Source organism: Mastigoproctus giganteus, chromosome 1 (assembly GCF_048544385.1).
Source record: "Mastigoproctus giganteus isolate SK-2022 chromosome 1, ASM4854438v1, whole genome shotgun sequence".
Taxonomy (NCBI): Eukaryota; Metazoa; Arthropoda; class Arachnida; order Uropygi; family Thelyphonidae; genus Mastigoproctus; species Mastigoproctus giganteus.
Window position 1 is genome coordinate 119,926,863 of NC_143575.1, and position 20,206 is coordinate 119,947,068.

Genomic DNA, 20,206 nt, shown 5'->3' on the forward strand with positions numbered 1-20,206 from the left:
TATAATAGTTCTTAGGTTTTTTTGTTTACATGAGATTTTATAGAAAACTGGGGGAAAGAGCAGTGGAGTTCTTCCTTTTTAGGAACTGGTTGTATATATTATCAAATTTCCAAGCAGAAGGAAAAACACCTTTGGAATAAAAAGTGAAAAAAGGCGACACAAAACAGGAATAAGTTCAGTAGCACATGTTTTGAGAACAAGAGGAGAAATACTATCAGGACCGGGAGCTTTCTTAGCATCAAGATTGTTCAAAATTCTTCTCACAACCTTTTGATGAAAGACCACAGGAAACATTGAATGGAACGTACTAGGAATGGTGGGAGGTGGTTTACCAAGATCATTAATACACAAGTTGGAAACAAAATAGGATGCTGGCAGGTCAGCTTTTTCCTTGGCTGGAGTAGCGATAAAACCATCTGGTTTAGACAGATCTGGGAACAGGGATGGGCAAAAGTTGTGGCCAATAGTTTGGCAAATGACCAGAATGCTCAGTTATGATGAAGCAAGAAGCAAGTTTTCTACTTTTAGCCTGTTTGAAATCTTCTTTGGACTGATTAATAACTGCTTTACAATTATTGCGAGCTTTGGTGTAAACAGAAAATTTACATGGCGTTTTGGATACAAGCCAATTTGGATATGCGACACCCTTGAACAGCCATAGCACATTCATTGAAAAACCAAGGTTTAGATAAAGGATTAGATTTTAAGGTGGAATGTGGAATAATTCCCTCCATACAAGAATAATTTCACTAACACGATCTGGACAAATGTTGATATCAGATGTTTTGAAACAGTAATCCGACCAAGGAAAAGAAAAAAAGGAATCGCGCAGATCATCCCATTTTGCATTCCAAACAGTACGAGGTTGGGAATGGATTAGAGAGAAATGCTCCATTGGAGAAGAGTCCATCACCAAGATGTGATCTGAGGTGCCTAGAGGACCACTCACCTCAATTGTGTACTTAGAAGGGTTGTTTGTGAGAAAAGAATGAAGCATATTGGCTGTATGGTTAGGATTGTCCGGTATTCTGGTAGGTAAATGAACAATCTGTGCGAGGTCATTAGTAATTGCAAAAGCCTCAGCATCTCTAACATCTGGGTCTTATGACTAGAAAACAGAAGCCAGTTGGAGTTGTGAATATTGAAATCACCGAGCAAAATTACCTTACTGTTACGAAAGTTGGACTGGACAAAGTCAAGTTTCAATGAAAGGAAATCAGAGTTCTGAGTGATTAGGGAAGTTGAGAGAATGATAGAGGGAACAGATGAATGTAACAGAATGTTGTAGAGAGGTTTTAAGCCAGAGAAGATCGAAAAGAGGAGATTCCAAATTACCAAGTCTCTGACAGGGAATATCGGAATGGACATTTGCACACGTACCACCTTTGAGACGAAAAGAATCATACAGCGAATAATTTGGGCAACTGAGATGAGCAGTAGTTGAATCAACTGGTAACTGAGATTCTGTCAGAAAAAGTACATGGGGTTTGGCAGACTGCAAGTGGTAATGGACATCATTCAGATTAGAATTGAGACCATGTATATTTGTGAAACAAACTAGGAAGTTTGGGAGGTTTAGATCTTTTCACAGATAAGCTTACTTTATTAATTTCACAATTCATGGTGTATTCAATAGTAAGAAAAAATGGATGGGACATGCTGTATGAAGTAATGAAATTTTTGGATACGGCATACACATAGTAAGAATATACCCAGATATTTGAAATAATGTGGCCTCGACAATGCCCCCCCCCCTGCATACACACTACTCGGAGTCCCTCCAGTTCACTATCTGGCAGATTAGAGGTAGCAAGATTATACACTGGTTGATCCGGAAGCCTCCTAAAGAGATACCAATTGGTTCAGTCCGACGTACTAACTAGCAGCTGGCCTGTGAACACCATTTTAGAGCTTTACCCTCAAAATGTAAGGAAGATTGGATCTCACCTTGACGTTCATCATAACCTCAAAAGTCATCAGTCATACTGCATGATGGAAAAGATGGGGAACGGTTTAGCCGGAACTTAGCTCTGGAGACTAAACATGGGTTCCACCACTTCAAGCCTCCAATAAGCAAAGCAGTGGTATTGCACCGGTTGATGAGAGTCATCTCATCAACTGCGAAAGCAAAAATAAGAGTAGGAGTGTGTTAGCATTAGCATTAGCATTAGTAGAGGCATACGATGCAAGAAAGCAAGCTTATTCAGCATCAGCCCAAAAAAAAAAAAAAAAAAAAAAACCCTCTCCCATTTCACCCCTCCGTTCGTTCGAAATACCTGTCCAGTTGAGCTTTAAATTTGTTTAGGCTATCAACTTCAACAACAAGTGATGGAAGTCGGTTCCACCAACCAACCACCCGCTGGCCAAAGGCAAATTTCCGCACATCTATCCGACATCCGTCCTTCCTCAATTTGAATTTATGCCCTCTGAGGTGATTATTCTGAGAAAGATGAAGAATCCCATTGGCATTGAGCATGCTCAAACCATTCAAGGCCTTATACACCTCTATCAGATCACCTCGCCGGTGCCTAGTCTCCAGACTCTGTAATTTGCAAAACTTAAGCCTTTCTTCGTAAGAGCAACCCTTTGTTCCATTTACTAATCTTGTTGCCCTTCTCTGTACCCGTTCCAGCAGCTCTACATCCTTCTTGAAATGAGGCCTCCAGACCTGTATACAGTACTCAAGATGTGGCCTAACCATTGCCTTATACAAGGGAATAATCACCTCCTTATCCCTGCTAGAAAAATTCCTGTATATCATTGACAAGACACCATGAGCTACTCTTGCAGCTCGTCTGCACTGCTCAGAGAACTTCATATCTCCCTGCACAATTACCCCCAGGTCCTTTTCATTCTCCACCACTGTCAGTGTGGTACCGCAGAGTTGATACATTGCTCTGGGGTTACTGTTTCCCATATGCAGTACTTTACATTTGTCAATGTTAAACTTCATTTGCCACCTCTCAGCCCATCTGTTCAACCTTTCCAGATCCTGTTGCAGCAGCATAGCGTCAGTAGTGTCCTTGATGACCCTGCCAACCTGTGTATCATCTGCAAACTTGGACATTAAACTTGATATCCCATCATCAATATCATTCATAAACACCGAAAACAACAACGGACCCAACACTGAACCTTGAGGAACTCCACTAATAACATTAGTCCACGTTGAGCAGTGTCCATTGATTACCACTCTCTGTCTTCTGCCACTCAACCATCCCCTTATCCATAGCAGCAATTTGCCTCCAATGCCACACTGCTCCAATTTGTGCAGCAGTCTTCCATGTGCAACAGTATCAAAAGCCTTTCTAAGATCCAAATATATAATATCAAAGTTATTCCCTGCATCCAGTTCTTTTGTGACTACATCATAGTATCCAATCAAATTGGTCAGGCAAGACCTGCCCTTAACAAAACCATGCTGCGTCTGAGCTATAACTGAATTCTTGTCTAGATGATCCTGCAGTGCTTCTTTAACCAGTGCCTCCATTAATTTACCTGGAACAGAAGTTAAACTAACAGGTCTATAATTACTTGTGTCAGCCTTTGATCCTCCTTTGTGAATTGGGGTTACATTTGCACATCTCCAGTCTATGGGTACCTCCCCTGAGTCCAAAGAAGCTCTCATAATTATGGCTAGGGGTTTGCATACTTCCTTTGCTGCCTCCTTTAATATAACTGGATAGATCCCATCCACCCCAGGTGCCTTTTTTATGTTTATCCTCAACAATCTCTCCTCCACTTTCCTCTCAGTTATTACAAAATCATCCAGCTCACTGCCAATGTTTACTTTACCTACATCATTCTCCTTCCTGAATAACTCCTCATGCGTGAATGTAGATGCAAAATACTCGTTTAGATTGTTAGCCACCTGAGCAGGATCCTCAACTGTTGAACCATCAATATCCAGTGGACCAATCTGATTCATCCCTTTCCTTCTCGAGTTCAAGTATGTAAAGAACTCTTTTCTGATTTTCTTTGCATCCTTTGCCAAGGATTTTTCGTAGTCTGCCTTTGCCTGCCTAATCTCCTTTGTGACTTGGTTACAGACCAACTTATATCTATCATAGGCTTCCATGTCACCCATTAATTTATATGTATCCCATGCATTTTTCTTCTCTGCCACATGTCTCATTAGTTCATCTGACAACCATTTAGGCCTAAACCTTGAACAATATTTCTTAGTTGGTATGTAAAGCCTGGTAGCCTCCAAGATTAGTTCCTTGAATGCTTCCCATTTTGAGTTTGCTGTTGGTAACATCATCAGTTGGTCCCACTGTATAGAATTTAAATACTGTCTCAGACCATCATAGTCGCCTTTACGAAAACAAAAACCCTTCCCTTTACCTCTGATGGTAGTTACCTCCTTGAGTAAATCCCACTTCAACACACTGTGATCACTGCCACCTAGTGGTTCATTTATCTGCAGGTTCTTAATGCATGAAGAGTCACTACTGATAATCAGATCAAGAGTATTGCTCCCTCTTGTTGCCTCACGAACATGCTGGTGTAGAAAACAATCATCCAATAAATCCACAAAAGCCTTGCTAGTGTGCGAGTGACCAACCCACAAATTCCAGTCAATATCTGGGAAATTAAAATCCCCCATTATAAGACTCTCTGATTTACTGGCCCACTCTATTTCCCTGTACAATATCTTATTATACTCATCAGAGTCATTAGGCCTATAGCACACTCCTACTCTCAATTTTGATTTCCCTATGCTTATGTCACACCAAACTGATTCGGCACTGCCCTGTCCATCGATGTCGACTGGCTTCACTTCCTTGGACTTTATGTGTTTCTTAATTAATAGCATAACCCCTCCTCCCCTCCTGTCCTGTCTATCCTTTCTATACACATTGTATTCCCCAAATTCCAGTTCCGCATTACTTATATCTGTGTGACACCACGTCTCTGATATCCCAACAATATCTGCCTTTGATGTTTTGAGCAATACCTCAAATTCATCAAATTTATTTACCAAACTCCTAGCATTGGTGTACACGCAGGTATACATGCACCTGTTTCTATTCTTAGCTACCCTAACACAACCCATGTGTTTACTTGTAACGCAATGACTACCAGCAGTCTCTGAAATATCCTGCATCTTGTTTTTCAGACTTCTGCTCATTTCAATAGAAGCAGTGCAAGAATCACTTCCACCTCTGCCAGTGGCTACTGTTAATCTATTAGTCCTTGTATCCCCCCCAACTAGCAGTTTTCCGACCCACCTAACACTGCCTCGACAGCATCAGCAAAAATTCTTGCACCCTTTCTATTTAAGTGTATCCCATCCCTGTAGAAGCAATCTCTCCTGTTAACAAGTACAGTCCAGGCTGAAAAAAATTCTACCCCTTGAGCCTTGCACAATCCCTCCAGGGCCGAATTGATCGACAAGGCTCTCATCATATACTCCCTCCTATCGTGTCTGGGCAGAATTGCAGACACTTTCAAGTTCAACCCTAATTCACGGCTTTTTTTCAGCAGTGACCTGTACTTGCTAAGTAATTCCGCCGGTCTCCTACTCTTAATATCATTCGTGCCAACGTGTACAACTATATCACCTTTTGTGCCCTTAAAAGATGATATCCGCTCTACAATGTCATCAACCTTTGCCCCTGGCAGACATACCCTGGTCCTATTCCACCTATCCTTTTTACAAAGCATGTTCCCCGTTTCCCTGACAATAGAGTCACCAACAACTACTAGTTCCTGTGGGACCAGCGCATTCTGCCTAGGGGGCTGCTTCTGTGTTGCCTGATGACCAAGTGCAAGCTCTGGCGTTGAATTGGGCAGCTGAGAGCTTGATGGGCCCCTCAATTTATTTCCTTCGAGGGCATCCACCCTGTCCTTCAAGCTCTCATAAAGGCCCATAACAACGCTGAGTTGTCGCCTGATTTCCTTGCACTCCTTACATCGTGCACACACAAAGACATCCCCCTTGGCAGTATCATGTCCCGTACCCAACTGCTCCGCAAACATCAAGCAAACAGTGCATTTTAATAGACTGTGATTCAGAGGGCAACTGGCCCCCTCAGTTCTCCCCTGAACCACAGCACTCCCATTAGCTTGAGCCTTTTGCTTTGCTGCTCTGGTTAGAGTCATGATTCCAATGTAATTCAATAAAATTTAAAACAAAAATTAAATCCTTAAGTTATATTATATATATATATATATATATATATATGGATATATATATTGTTTTTTTTTTTTTTTTTTTTTTTTTTCGGTATCTAGTGTTCCCTTTATACAACTTCCGTATCACGTGTACCACTATAGTTATGTATTAATTATTTGTTACGATTAAGTCGTTATATATATTTATAGAGTTAAAAATACAATTTAATTGACAATAAAGTTTATCAAGATTAATAGATTTACTGAATAATTGACAATATTATATTATGCACTATACTACACTAAGCTTATGCTATCGTGTATAAATGGCGGGAATTCACGAACGAGTATCAAGTATGTATTAATTATTTGTTACGTTTGTACTCTAAGTCGTTATATATATATAGTTAAAAGAACAATTTAATTGCCAATGAAGTTCGACAAGATTAATAGATTTACTGATTAATTTTCACGTAACTATGGCGGCTGTCTATGAACGGTAAACTTGTGTATTTGATACCCTTTCCGATACTAAGTAATACCTACAAATCTCTATCTAAGTTACTTTAACTTTAAGTACCGTAAATAGGAATATAAAGCTACTCTAGAAATAAGTTAATATGTCAATTTAAACTAATAAAGCAGAATATAAATCAGAAAAAACTTCTCTGTTCCAGTAGCGGCAGAAAGGCACGTCCGCACAGGAAACTCTCGTGCTCAAACTAGCAGCTGGCCTGTGAACACCATTTTAGAGCTTTACCCTCAAAATGTAAGGAAGATTGGATCTCACCTTGACGTTCATCATAACCTCAAAAGTCATCAGTCATACTGCATGATGGAAAAGATGGGGAACGGTTTAGCCGGAACTTAGCTCTGGAGACTAAACATGGGTTCCACCACTTCAAGCCTCCAATAAGCAAAGCAGTGGTATTGCACCGGTTGATGAGAGTCATCTCATCAACTGCGAAAGCAAAAATAAGAGTAGGAGTGTGTTATAGGCCTAATGACTCGAATGAGTACAATGAACAATTGTACAGAGAAATAGAGTGGGCTAGTAAATCGGAGTGTCTTATAATGGGGGATTTTAACTTCCCAGATATTGACTGGAACTTGTGGGTTGGGCACTCACACACTAGTCAGACTTTTGTGGATTTATTGGATGATTGTTTTCTGCAGCAGCATGTTCGAGAGGCAACCAGAGAAAGTAATACTCTTGATCTGGTTATCAGCAGTGATCATTCATGTATTAGGAATTTGCAGATAAAAGAACCACTAGGTGGCAGTGATCACAGTGTACTGACGTGGGATTTACTTAAAGATTTAATTACTGTCAGGGGTAAAGGAAACAGTTTTTGCTTCTGTAAAGGCGAGTACAGTGGTCTCCGACAGTTTTTAAATTCTGTACAGTGGGATCAACTGATGATGTTACCAACAGTAAATTCTAACTGGGAAGCATTCAAGGAATTAATCGTGGATGCTACTAAAAGTTTCATACCTATTAAGAAATATTGTTCAAGGTTTAGGCCTAAATGGTTGTCAAATGAACTAATGAGACTCTTAACAGAGAAGTAAAATGCATGGGATGCACATAAAGTATCAAGCGACTCAGAAGCCTATGGCAGATATAAGTTAATCTGTAATCAGGTCACAAAGGAGGTTCGGCAGGCAAAGGCAGATTACGAGAAATCCTTGGCAAAAGATGCTAAGAAAAACAGCAAGGATTTCTTTACTTATATAAACTCCAAAAGGAAGGGGATGAATCTGATTGGTCCACTTGACATCGATGGTTCGACTGTTGATGATCCTGCCCAGATAGCAAACAAACTGAATGAGTATTTTGCATCTACATTCACACGTGAGGAATTATTAAGGTTTGAAAATGGCAGAAGGTTATCAAATTGTAGCAGGATACTTAATGATTTTGTAATAACTGAGAGCAAAGTGGAAGAGAAACTGTTGAAGTTAAACGTAAGAAAAGCACCTGGGGTGGATGGGATCTATTCAGTTATATTAAAGGAGGCGGCAAAGCAACTAAGCAAACCCTTCTCCTTGAATTTTGACATTTTTGAATCCGTACCTTTTTTTAAATCGATGAAACCAACCTTTAGAAGCTACAAATTTTTTGCAATTTTTGCCTGCATTCTCTCCATTCTCTTTCTGTATATCCTTGTATAAGCTTAAGACCTTTTCCTGTATAAGCGCTAAGCTTACAGAGGTATGTTGTTGATAAAGGTCTTCATCCAGGTAGCTAGTCATCTTTCCATAATCCCTAATACATTACTCCTTTTTCTTGTTAATTTAACCTCAGTATGTCAAATCATATTCTTTGCTCTGCTTTCGATATCTCCTTCATTATTTAGAATAGTGTGAATTGTTGTTTCCAGAATCTCAAGGGAATGCACGATATTGATTACTCGTTCTCCACTTCTTTTACGATAGATAACTTCCAATTTAACAAATGAACCATAACTTTTGTGCTGCTTTTTTTTTTTTTTTTTTTTTTTTGTGTGATATCTTATCCTCAGCACTTTGCTTCGAACTCATGTTTAATGAAAATAAGAAAACTAAGAATTCACTTAACGTAAAAATTATCGAAAATATCAGACACAACTACTACAAGCAACAGTAAACAAGAAACTGACCGTAGGTAGACGGAAATCAACAGAACGCAAATGCTTCAAATTTGAACACCTCTGTGATATTTTTTAAAGCACATTTCTGGAGGTCACCACCATAAACCAATAAAAACAATTTGCAGTTTTCGGTTTATTGGGCTTTTTTGTTTGTACAGTTTGTTATATAATGTATAAATGGGTAGTAAACCTAATCTTTCTGCATTTGCAATAATACCGAAAGCTGGACTTAAGTGTTTTACATTATCATGGTGAAATGTGTTTCCCCTTCACTGAAATTTTCAATCATATAAAAAAACCTAAAATTAACTTTTTACGCCTCTGTCTATCACTTGTGTATGTCATGTTAGTTCCAATTTGTACATTCCGCGTGCTTTACATAGATACTATTATATTTTTTTTGTGTTTTTTTTTTTTTTTAATGTATCATTTGTAACCTCGTAACTGTGGATGGGGATTTGGATATCAGGGATCCCCTGTAGTTACACCACTGAGTTGTATGCCGTAAAGCTTTCTCTGGAAAATATTTTGCACTTCTCAATCCAAAAGAGTATAATATACATAGATTTGCAAAATGCCCTATTAGCCATACAAAACACTTCCCCACCTACTCATCCCTTATTAAAGTGCATCAGAACAGAGCTGATTTGATTCAGAGAACTTCAGCAAAAGGTTGTCTTCTGTTGGATCCCTGACCATACTGGAATACCAAGAAATGAGATTGTGGATGATGCTGCTTAACAACCATCTGGCTGTTTGGCATCATCATCTGCATCATTTCTTAGTACCTTTCACTAATTACAAAATGAATATGCAAAATATATGTAAAGGATGATAGACACTTCAGTGGCACAAATTCATAATAAACTCCTTCAAATTAAACATGTACAAAATTATAGGCTTCCAACTTCATTACAAACAGACAACGGGGAACTAATCTTAGTCAGAACCGGAATAGGCCATACTCATTTAACTCATCTGTTTCTTTTGTCAGGAATTGACTCTCCACAGCGTACTCTCTGCCACACACCACTCTCATTCTCTGGAATGTGCTTTATATAATAATGCACATCTATTGTCATTCAGCTCTCTCACAAACTTAAAGGAACCTTTGTTGCCTAGCCATATCATAGCCAAAAATTCAAATCTCACAGAATTTTTCTCTTTTATGAAACGAATAGGATTATATGACCTCTTCTGTTTCCATAGCAGTCAATACAGGTAGTATGAACAAATTTGATAGGTGGAATGTGGTTTTTTGTATCTACATTTACACATGAGGATTTTTTAATGATGGGAATCCAGAAGCGAATCAAATTTTGTCAGGTAAGTGACATGCGACTATGACAATGAGGTGAATATGACAGAAATCACAGTATGGTGCTGCAACAAGGCTTAGAAAAATTAGCCAGATTGGCTGTGATGTAGCAATTGAAGTTAAACATTGACAAATGCAATTTATTGCATTTGAGCAGCAGTATAATCCCAGATTAAGTTAGTTGGTACCATTAGGGTGGTCCACTGAGGATAGTGGTGAAAGAAAAAGACCTAGGGGTAATTATATACAGTATGCCTCTGGCATTCTGTATAATTATCCCTGGCATGAAATTTTAGGACAGCTATGGGGTTCTGTCAGCAATATACAGGAACTTTAGCAGCTGGAACAGGGAACTGTTGTTATGAGGCAGTGATTAGGCAGAATCTTGAGCTGCATAGTGAACAGGTCTGGAAGCCTCATTTTAGGAAGGATGTGGATCTGTTGAAATGGGTTCAGAGAAGGCATTCAAAGGTACTTTTACCATAAAAGAAATATACACTGTAGTGGAGGGGAGGGGATTTCATCAAATGGAATGTGGACAGCATTCTAAATTTTGCTGAGAAAACAGTTAGATTGAAAAAGAATGGTCTTAGGATTGATGGGAGAAAATTTGCTTTCAACGAGAGTGTGAGTGATTGTTGGAACAAACTTCCATCTGGTGTTGTAGAAGTGGGCAGTATGAATAAATTTAAGGAAGAATTAGACAAACTATTAGATGGGATGGACAAATGAGGTGGGTAGAGGGTTTGTTTTTTTTTTTTTTGGTCTGGTGCTATATAAGTCATTGCATCATTTGATACTAATGATAATACTACTTGATTGGACTCTTGGACCCACAGAAACTCTTGGAAAATTAGAATAGACCCAGGGTTACCCCTCCCCACACTTGGACAAGAGTATAAGTGTGGGGGGCTATTCTAATTTTTGATTAAACTATGTATTCCTTATTCATTTCTCAGCACTGTATATTTAAAAATAGGTGTGAAAACTGTGATTAAAGCAACTAACTTTTTTTTTTTTTTTTTGCTAATTTCTCTTTTGCTCAAAATTAATAATGACTGGCTTCCTACTTTATTTACCTCTTCATTAAAGAGTATTCCTTGATATATTTTTGTACATCTATAGGTACAAAAGAATATCAAGGAATTTTAATAATTAATAGCTTAATTAACTTAACTAAAGTTTTTATTAATTGATAACTTTTTAATAGCTGCCCCTAGGAGCAGCTATTAAAAAGGACTTTAATTTAAAAAAAAAAAAACATTTTTTATTTCAGTGTTTTTGTAACATAGTTCCATAATATATTTCGTTCACAGGGAAACAGCTTTCACAAACTGAACGTGAATACTTAGCAGCATTAGCAGGATGCTTGTTCATTTCCAATGAGATACGGTCAAAAAAATTCATGAACCAGTCACAGTAAGTATGCAACTGAGTAATTCTTTTTAGTTTTATGTTATAACACTGTTTGCTTCATCCTAAACAGGGTGACCAGATGTCTGTAAAAAATGCTAAATTTGGACATCTCCATAAAAAAATAGTTTTGAGAAATTTCCAGATGTTTAAAAAATATACTGTTTAACCTCTCTTGTCCCTTGCTGCATTTTGTGATTTTCCAAATTTTAGTGGTCATATTGTAGTCATAAAAAATGTTTAATTTCTGTATTATTCATATTACTGTACAAGTGTCGCCATTTTTTCCAAAATAAAATATATGAAAAAGTAAACATTGCACAGTGCAGTAAAAATAAACTTATTTCCTGTTTCAAAATATATCATACACAATACAGTTACACACTGAATGACCAGTTTATTAGGCATAAATCAACAAACAGCGAGTGATCCCTCCTTAAGCCTAAAAATCCTAAAATTATCAGAGATTGAGCTTCAGAAGCATTACCAGGGATGCCCCATTCAGCCCTGCATATTCTGCAGATTGGACAGCAACAGATCTCTGCCATGAACAGCTAGCTATACTTTCACCACACTGCACTTCTACCACATTTCACTTCCACCACCCACCTTCAGTGTTGACACTTGGCAAGATGAGTCCATTGAGTCATGTTGTAATAATAACCTTTGGTCCTGCAGTCAGCATTGAACAGTGATGTCAATTGTTTGAAATCCTCCTCCATTCTGCTCCTGCAGATGGCCTGCCATAGCAGCTTAGTCAGCATGATACCTCATCATCTTCCAAGCATTTAGAGAAGGCCACATTCAGTTCCCATAGACAACTGTAGGGATTTCTAAAATCCTCTTCAGTCACATCTGTAGTTACCTTATCTGAAGCAGAGGGATTCCCCCCTATAAGTAAAAAAAATGCATGAACCAGTCACAGTAAGTATGTAACTGAGTAATTTGTCTTTTCAGTTTTTGATTCCAGAAAGTTCTGTTAGCTATCATATAAACAGAAAATCAGCAAGAAATAATTATACTGTTTAGTTATACTTAGGTATATTGAAGTATCTGGCTGGTGTCCAATTGATGAAGCATGCAGGTTTTCAGTTTATATTTTGCTCGCCAGCAGGTCTAAAGAATGGCAAAAGAGGTTGTCTTTCCAAAAAAAATAATTAAAATTGTTTTTTAATATAAAAAATGAATTTTTCAAGGTTGTGTTCATAATAAATTAAAAATAAAGTTGGCATCAAAAAATTGAACAATTTTGAATTATTTCTTGCTGATTTTTAAAATTGTGCATGTTTGGGACCATTTAGACTCCTACACTTGGAGCACTGACAAATAGTACAGGTTGAAAATAATAATTTGAATTTGTACCTGTAGATGCTTGTTTATAGCTGACCAGAGTGGAACCCAAGAAGTCACCTGCTGCCATACCACATCCCTAATGGGTCCAATGCACTGTGCATTCTATACCTTTTTTATACCCCACTGTAGTACTACAATTCATTTGATCAGTTGCATGTTTCCTTCCCCCCCTCTCCATCAACCTCACATAACAAGCTGTCTCCTGCCAGAGGACTATTACTGGCTGGATCTTTCCTGGTTATAGTGCCATTCTGTGCCTGAAAACCCCCAGCAGGGTGACATACTCACATTAGCATGTGGCATGAACTGCCATTCTCAAAATGCATTTAAATAGAATTGTTGGAGTAATCACTCACTGAAATTACATATGTGTGTGTGTGTGTGTGTGTGTGTGTGTGTGTGTGTGTGTGTGTGTGTGTGTGTGTGTGTGTGTGTGTGTGTGTGTGTGTGTGTGTGTGTGTGTGTGTGTGTGTGCGTGCGTGCGTGCGTGCGTGCGTGCGTGCGTGCGCACACACACACACACACACAACTCTTGGTACGTCATGCTTTCTGCAGCCTGCCAAAGGACTATCATTGGATGATGGGGCGTTTACCTAATAAATTGGCCATACAATTTTGACCATACAAAAAGTTTCATAAAATTCCTTATCTCGACAGTAGATAATAAAATCTGTAAAAAATCAGTAGTAAAAAATCTGTAATTTTTTGAAATCCATACTTTTTTGAATATTTCTCCTACCATAGTCAACCGTATAAGAAAGAGGAGAAATAGGCTAGCTAGACTTGGAAACATTTACCATTGTTCCACGAGTGATTCCAAATACCATTTCTTTCTGTTTTGCACATTTCCTAGACTACTATGTCATTGTTACTATGTATTTGCAACATATAAAATCATTCAGTACTAGTTTATACTATTATACTTAATAGTACAGTATTTAGCCTGTATTTAGTTTTAAGGCAATTTTAATTCATATTAAAATGAATTAAAAATTAATTCTTTTAATAATTTTTTTTAAAAAATTGTGCCATTGGAGTACCCATGCTTGAGGCAAGCACTAGCATGTGGCATGAACTACCATTCTCAAAATGCATTTAAATAGAATTGTTGGACTAATCACTCACCGAACCTGCGGCCACTATTTCTTAGACCATTACATTACCCATTGAACCAATCTGGCAGTACAGGTTAACATTTTGACTAAATGTTGGAGACTGTCATTCTCTTTAGATTATAGGGACCTACTCTGTTATCTAATAAAAATAATGAATTATTTCTAATTGTATTAGGCATTGTGTATAACATAAAAAAAAAAAACATGGAATTTTCATGAAATCATATCACACTATTTATAATTGCCATTTTAATTCATATTAAAATGAATTAAAAATTAATTATTTTTTACTTATTTTGCACTTGCCAAATTTGTGAGGTTCTACTTTGGAGAAATTCAGACTTTAAGCTGTCCATTAGATAACATTACATCAGCTGTACACACCTCTCATTTTAAAAAATGATCCACTATGGATCAGATTTTCATTTCTTTGATTTTCTTGCAGATCATTCTACTTTACAGTCCCTCTTCAGTATCCAGCAATAGTCAGCCATCAGGTTGGAAGAATGGAGTGAAACTCTACGGCAAGATATCAACGGCAATAAAAATATGCTGTATGGTATGGTGAGGAATAGGAGAAGAGATGGTGAGCAGAGCAGATACTTGATGGATGAGAACGAGAACCTAATAATCAAGGATGAAGAGATAAGAGAAACACGTGGAAGAAGTATTTTGAAAATCTGTTGAATGTGCAGGACAGCCAACAAAAGGGTCAAAGGCAGGTTGATGATAAAAGAAGGGATGAAAGAGAAGATATGAGAGAGACTAGACAGACTTGGCGTGGAATGATGTAGTGCAGACATGGAAATACATCAAGACTGGTAAGTCTGTTGGTACAGATGAGATAAATGGAGAGATGCTGAAGGCTACAGGCGAGGCAGGGATAGCATGGACGTACAGACTGTTCCACAAGATCTGGGATGAGATACAAGTGCCGAAGGACACCTGTCTCTCATCCCAGAAAAGGATTGATCATCCCGTTGTTCAAGAAGGGGAACAGGAAGAAGTGTTCAAATTACAGAGGCATCACACTGACATGAGTGTGATGCCTCTGTAATGACTGACATCTTGTACAGCTTACTGACATTTATTTATTTATTTATTATTCAATTTATTACATATGCTTCACCCCTGAACAGCCTTCAGCTAGGAGGGTGCCAATATACATTTGTACATTATAAGTTAGAGAGCAAACATAAAAATCGTACATAAATTACGCATATTATTATTATGTATATTTTATAGAAACATTAGTTTCTATATAATATTATAAACATTAGTTTCTATATTCCGACAAAATAACATCTAAAGTGAGCAAATAAAGCAGATACAAATATATACAGTGACATAAGCAAAAGGTAGAGACATATAAACACTTACGCATCCTAATATATGCATATACAGCCAATACATATACATGCAAAACACAATGATTTAAAACAAATTAATTCTTCAGCAAAGTAGAGTTGATGGGAGATTCCATCCTGAAGGAGATAATCAGGAAACTTCTACAGTTGTATGTGATAGTACATGTCCTGTATCTTTTCAGATCTGTATGCTTTCTTATCACAGAACTGAACTTGTGGGGATCAATCTTCAGGGTGTTGTACATTTGGAGGATGTTAGACGGAAAACATCTTCTAAGCATAGTTAAATTCTGTAATAAGCTTCTTAGGGGAATCCATGAACTATTGCAAAGCCTAGGACCTTTAACAAGATTATGGACATTTGGAGCGTCAAAGCGATCGGTGAGGAGTTGACAGAGATTACGCAGATTTCCTGTAATGAGCAACTGATTCCAAGGGGTGCATACATGACTGATCTCAAGATGGTGAAAGGGTGGCCATTAACACAGTTCAACCACCTTAAAATCCAGTACTCAATACCCATGAAATTTTTGATGTTAGTGAGGGAAGCAGAGGACCAGATCGTTGAGGCATACATGGGAATCGGAACAAGACATGTTTGTATGTAGTGAGTGGCAAGTTTTTGGTTATTTACTCCAGTAAATTCCTGTCTTATTGCCCACATTGCTGACAGAGTTTTTTCTTTAGTGTTGGCAAAGTGCTGTTGGAAGGTCAGGCCTTCATCCCAGGTGAGCCGTAGATCAGTGTGATGAGAAACCTTTTTGGACTCTAATATCATTGATGTAGATGTCTATGTTCATCTTCTTCAAGTTGGTGAAAGACATTTGTGCTAACTTGGTCGGATTTATGGATAAGCCAATATTCTCAAGATAATGGTCAAGTTCTTCTATTAGGGCAGTGGCATGGGCGGTGATTGCGTCAGATTTGTCACCGTGTTTTGACGAGATGAAGAGTTTTATGTCATCTGCAGTCAGGATGCATAGAGAGGAAGGGGTCCAAAGCGGCAGCAAAAAATAGTGCAGAAAGGACGCCACCTTGGGGGAATCCTCTGTAGACGACGTGGTTCGATTGGAAGGTTCTATGTTCTAATCTCAAATGCCTTTGTTTGAGAATGGAAACGATGACTTTTAATAGGCTTCCCTGTATTCTGAAATGCCTTTCAAGTATTGTCATCAAGGAATTGATTGAGACATTATCGAAAGCAGATTTAATGTCTAAAAATACCACATCAATCTGTTCTTTGGTGTTCAGAGTCAATTGGATCCGAAATAGGGTGTCCATTAGATTAGTCACAGTTGATCTCTTTGGAATCACAGTGTGTAAATATGGTGCTCTTTTATGGAAAAAATGCATAACAAGAATTGGCAGCAGAGTCTTCTCGAACAATTTTAGTAAATTGCAGCTGATAGAGATGGGACGAAAATCCTTCTTGTCTTTCGGATGTTTGACTTTAGGCACTGGTTTTACAATATAATGTTTCCATATTTCAGGGATAATTCCAGTGTGTAGGGTTTCTCTAAATATGTGTAGCAAGACCTTGATGATGAATGGACTGCTTACTTTCATGATGAAGAGGGGGAACATATCGGGGCCAGAAGTGGATTTATTTGGGAGACTATTTAATGCCTGAATTACATTTTCTTTGGTTATGGTGATTTCTGTTAGTAGAGGTCTGATATCAAGATCGGATCTGGAAGGAGTCATGTTATTCATGTAATTTACCAGCCAACTGATATTGTCTGGTGCGAGAGAGTTATACTTTAAATTAGGATCTGGAGAGATTCCGAAGGTACTGTTCGCCCATTCCTAAATAAGGTTTCGTCCATGGTGAAGTTGGTATTCTTGTTGTTATTGATTCTTTTAGACTGTTTAAGCCTTTTAGAAATTGCAAAGTTGTACTCTTGGCGTTTGTGCTTTAAGAAACAGGCTCGTTCTTTTTTTTTTTTAGGCGATGTAGTCTTCAGCGGTTCTGGTTTTCTGCCATTTTCTGTAAGCCTTTTGTTTTCTTACAAACACAACCTTCATATTGTTGTTAAACCACCAGTTAGATCAATGTGAGATCCAAATCTCCTTAGATGCACCAACACAAGCTATTTGAAATAATTCTTCAGCCAGGATGGAAGCGGCTTCAGGCCCTGGCTTTTCTAACAGCCAGTTCCATTTATACGTAGTGAGGCGATGGAGGATTATTTCTTGCTTAATGAACTTGTTTGAAAAGACTCTTCTCGTGTGCAGCGGGCCACACCCTTCAACCGAGGTATTAGAGAGGTCGGAACAGGCATAAAATTCACAATCTCTAACGGTTGATGATCTGGTTTGAAGAAGAAGGTTGGTTCGATAAGTTCTGCATGAAGTGTGTTGTGAAAAATGAGGTCGAGCTGCTGATTTCTGCGAGTTGGGGGAGTTTGAAGAGGATGAAAGTCGAGCATATGTAACATGTTTTCCAGAGAAGACGAGCCGTTGAGTACCTTGGCAGGGGCATGTTGAAGTCCCCTACGAGAATAGTAGGGACGTTGGGTTGGAGATTGGTAGTAATCCAGGTCGCTAATTCCGTTCTAACCTCTAGGGTGTGTTCTGGAGGGAGGTAGACAGTGCAAACCTGTATTCTAATTTCATCGAGGTCAAGGATTACAGAGATGGCTTCAAAGTTTTCGGAACTACTTGAGTTGGTCCTATGTCGAGAAAAGGAATTTTTATAGATGATTGCAACTCCACCACCACGGCGAATGGCACATCCATTAACTTGAGCAGCATAGTTCAAAGGGAGGCAAAGAGTGTCAATACATCTATTGTGGTTCATCCAGGTCTCCATTAAACAAATAATATCGTACTGTGCAGCAAGGAGAATAGATTGAAATGTATGGAGTTTGCAACTTATGCCTCTTATGTTATGAATGTACCATCTGATTGTTACAGATGCGGGTGTGGATGGGACACTCTGTAATTGCTATACCTGAGTATTATTATGTCCCCTCTGGAGCACGCTAGCTTTTCTCTTTTCAAAAGTTTTGATTAGAGTATTTTATGGCCATGGGTCCAAGCTTATTAGTGGTTGGTAGTGGTCAGCTGGCTTTGAGACAATGAAAGAGGCATAAGATGCGTGCCGCGTACGTAGTTGTCTAACATCTACTCTGATGGAGTATTCCTTCCAATACATTTCTGTGATTGCCTGAGTAGTGGTTTTTGGATTTAATCTTGACACAAAGATTTGGTCCCGAATCAGTACAGCCGTTATATTGTAGTTATATGCTGGGCAAGTCTTTTGTTGATTGGGTTTCGGATGGTGTTTTATGATACCCTTTTCTTTAATGTTTGTTAGAGATGGAGGAAAATACGATACAGCGCTGGGATTAAGAGATTGGTTCTCATGATGGATGCCGTTTTGGTTGTCTCTACCTTTGGGTCGGACGCCAGTTGGGCTGATAGCGGTAACGCTGGCATAAGACCGCCAAAACGATTGTTTTTGCTGTGGCGGGTTTAGGCAGCAGCCGACAACCTCATTGACTGTATCTACTAAATTAGTACCAGCAAGTGTTACACCCCTTATCTTCTGAGTATCCTTTTTCAATGTATGCTCTGTTGTCTTTTTTTTTACTGTATGAATTTCAGATGAAGAGTTTTTATGCATTGAGATGCAGCTCTGAGAGGAAACGGTTGTACTCTTATGCGGATGCTTATCGATTTTTTTCCTGTTCGAAGGAACAGGAATACTGACATCGCATGTCAGTAAGCTGTACAAGAGAGTATTAGAGTGTAAGATAAGAGGGACAATTGAAAATAGGATGGCCTAGGAACAGTATAGCTTTAGGCCTGGCAGATTGACAGTGAATCTAATATTCTGCATCAGGCAACTAATGGAGAAAATGTTATGAACACAATAAAGAATTATGGATGATATTTTTGGACATAAAGAAAGCATTTGATGCTGTTTTTTTTTTTGGTAGTTGTTGGCGCATCGGCTTCTGTGGCCATAACGCACCTCCCAAGGTTTTTGCAGTACTTTGATCCAAGCCCGAGGCGGGATTCGAACCCGCGACCTTTGGGTTGCCAGGCAGGCACTTTACCCACCCGGCTAGCCCTGTCGGCCATTTGATGCTGTGAAGACAGAGAACGTGTAAGAGGTTTTGAGAAACTTGGGGATAGAGGAACATCTTGTGGAGAGAATTGAGAATATGCACACCAACACAATGAGCGAAGTAAGAACAGTCATGGGGTAGACGGAGAGCTTTGAAATAACATCAGGTTTGAGGCAAGGAGGCATCCTGTCACCACTACTGTTCATAGCTGTCATGAATGATATGCAATGTAGAGTGGCAGAACAACTTGGACAACGAGATGAAAGCCATGCTTTTTGCAGATGACCTCTGCATATGGGGAGAGAGCAGGGAACAAGTGCAACAATGAGTTTGATATGTGGGCTAGTATGGCCAGTGAGTGTGGACTGGTTTTCAGTCAGGAAAAGAGGAAAGTAATGGTTCTAAAGGGAAGTGGCAAGCCTAATGGATACATTACAGTGGTAGGGAAAGAGCTCAAAATGGTTAACAACGTGAAGTATCTAGGAAGCATCATTACAAAGACTGAATGATACGAGTGGGGGGGGAGAATTTCTATAGGCAGACAAGAGATATGATCTGGAAGAGAAGATACCATTGAAGTGTACTATATATCAAAACTATTACCTACCAATTGTGACGTATGCATCTGAAATTTGGACTATGAGGAAAAAAGATGAAAGCAGGGGACAGAAATGAGATTTGTGAGGAGTATAGCTGGAAAGACAAGACGCGACAAAATCAGGAATGATGTGATTAGGGAGAAAATTCAGGTTGAAAAACTCCAGAATAGGATTGAAAGGTCCATTTGAAATGATTTGAACATGCCAAGAGG

The 20,206-nt window shown here is 38.7% G+C and overlaps 1 protein-coding gene across 1 annotated transcript in view; it reads left to right on the forward strand.

Annotated features, from left to right (window-relative positions):
- Nucleotides 1-20,206, forward strand: part of LOC150091114 (propionyl-CoA carboxylase alpha chain, mitochondrial-like) — a 1,103,107-nt gene that overhangs the window by 914,408 nt on the left and 168,493 nt on the right. Inside the window, exon 18 of the mRNA XM_090381963.1 lies at nucleotides 11,388-11,490. Within this exon, the coding sequence (XP_090238089.1) occupies nucleotides 11,388-11,490 (103 nt within the window). The remainder of the gene's footprint in view (nucleotides 1-11,387; nucleotides 11,491-20,206) is intronic.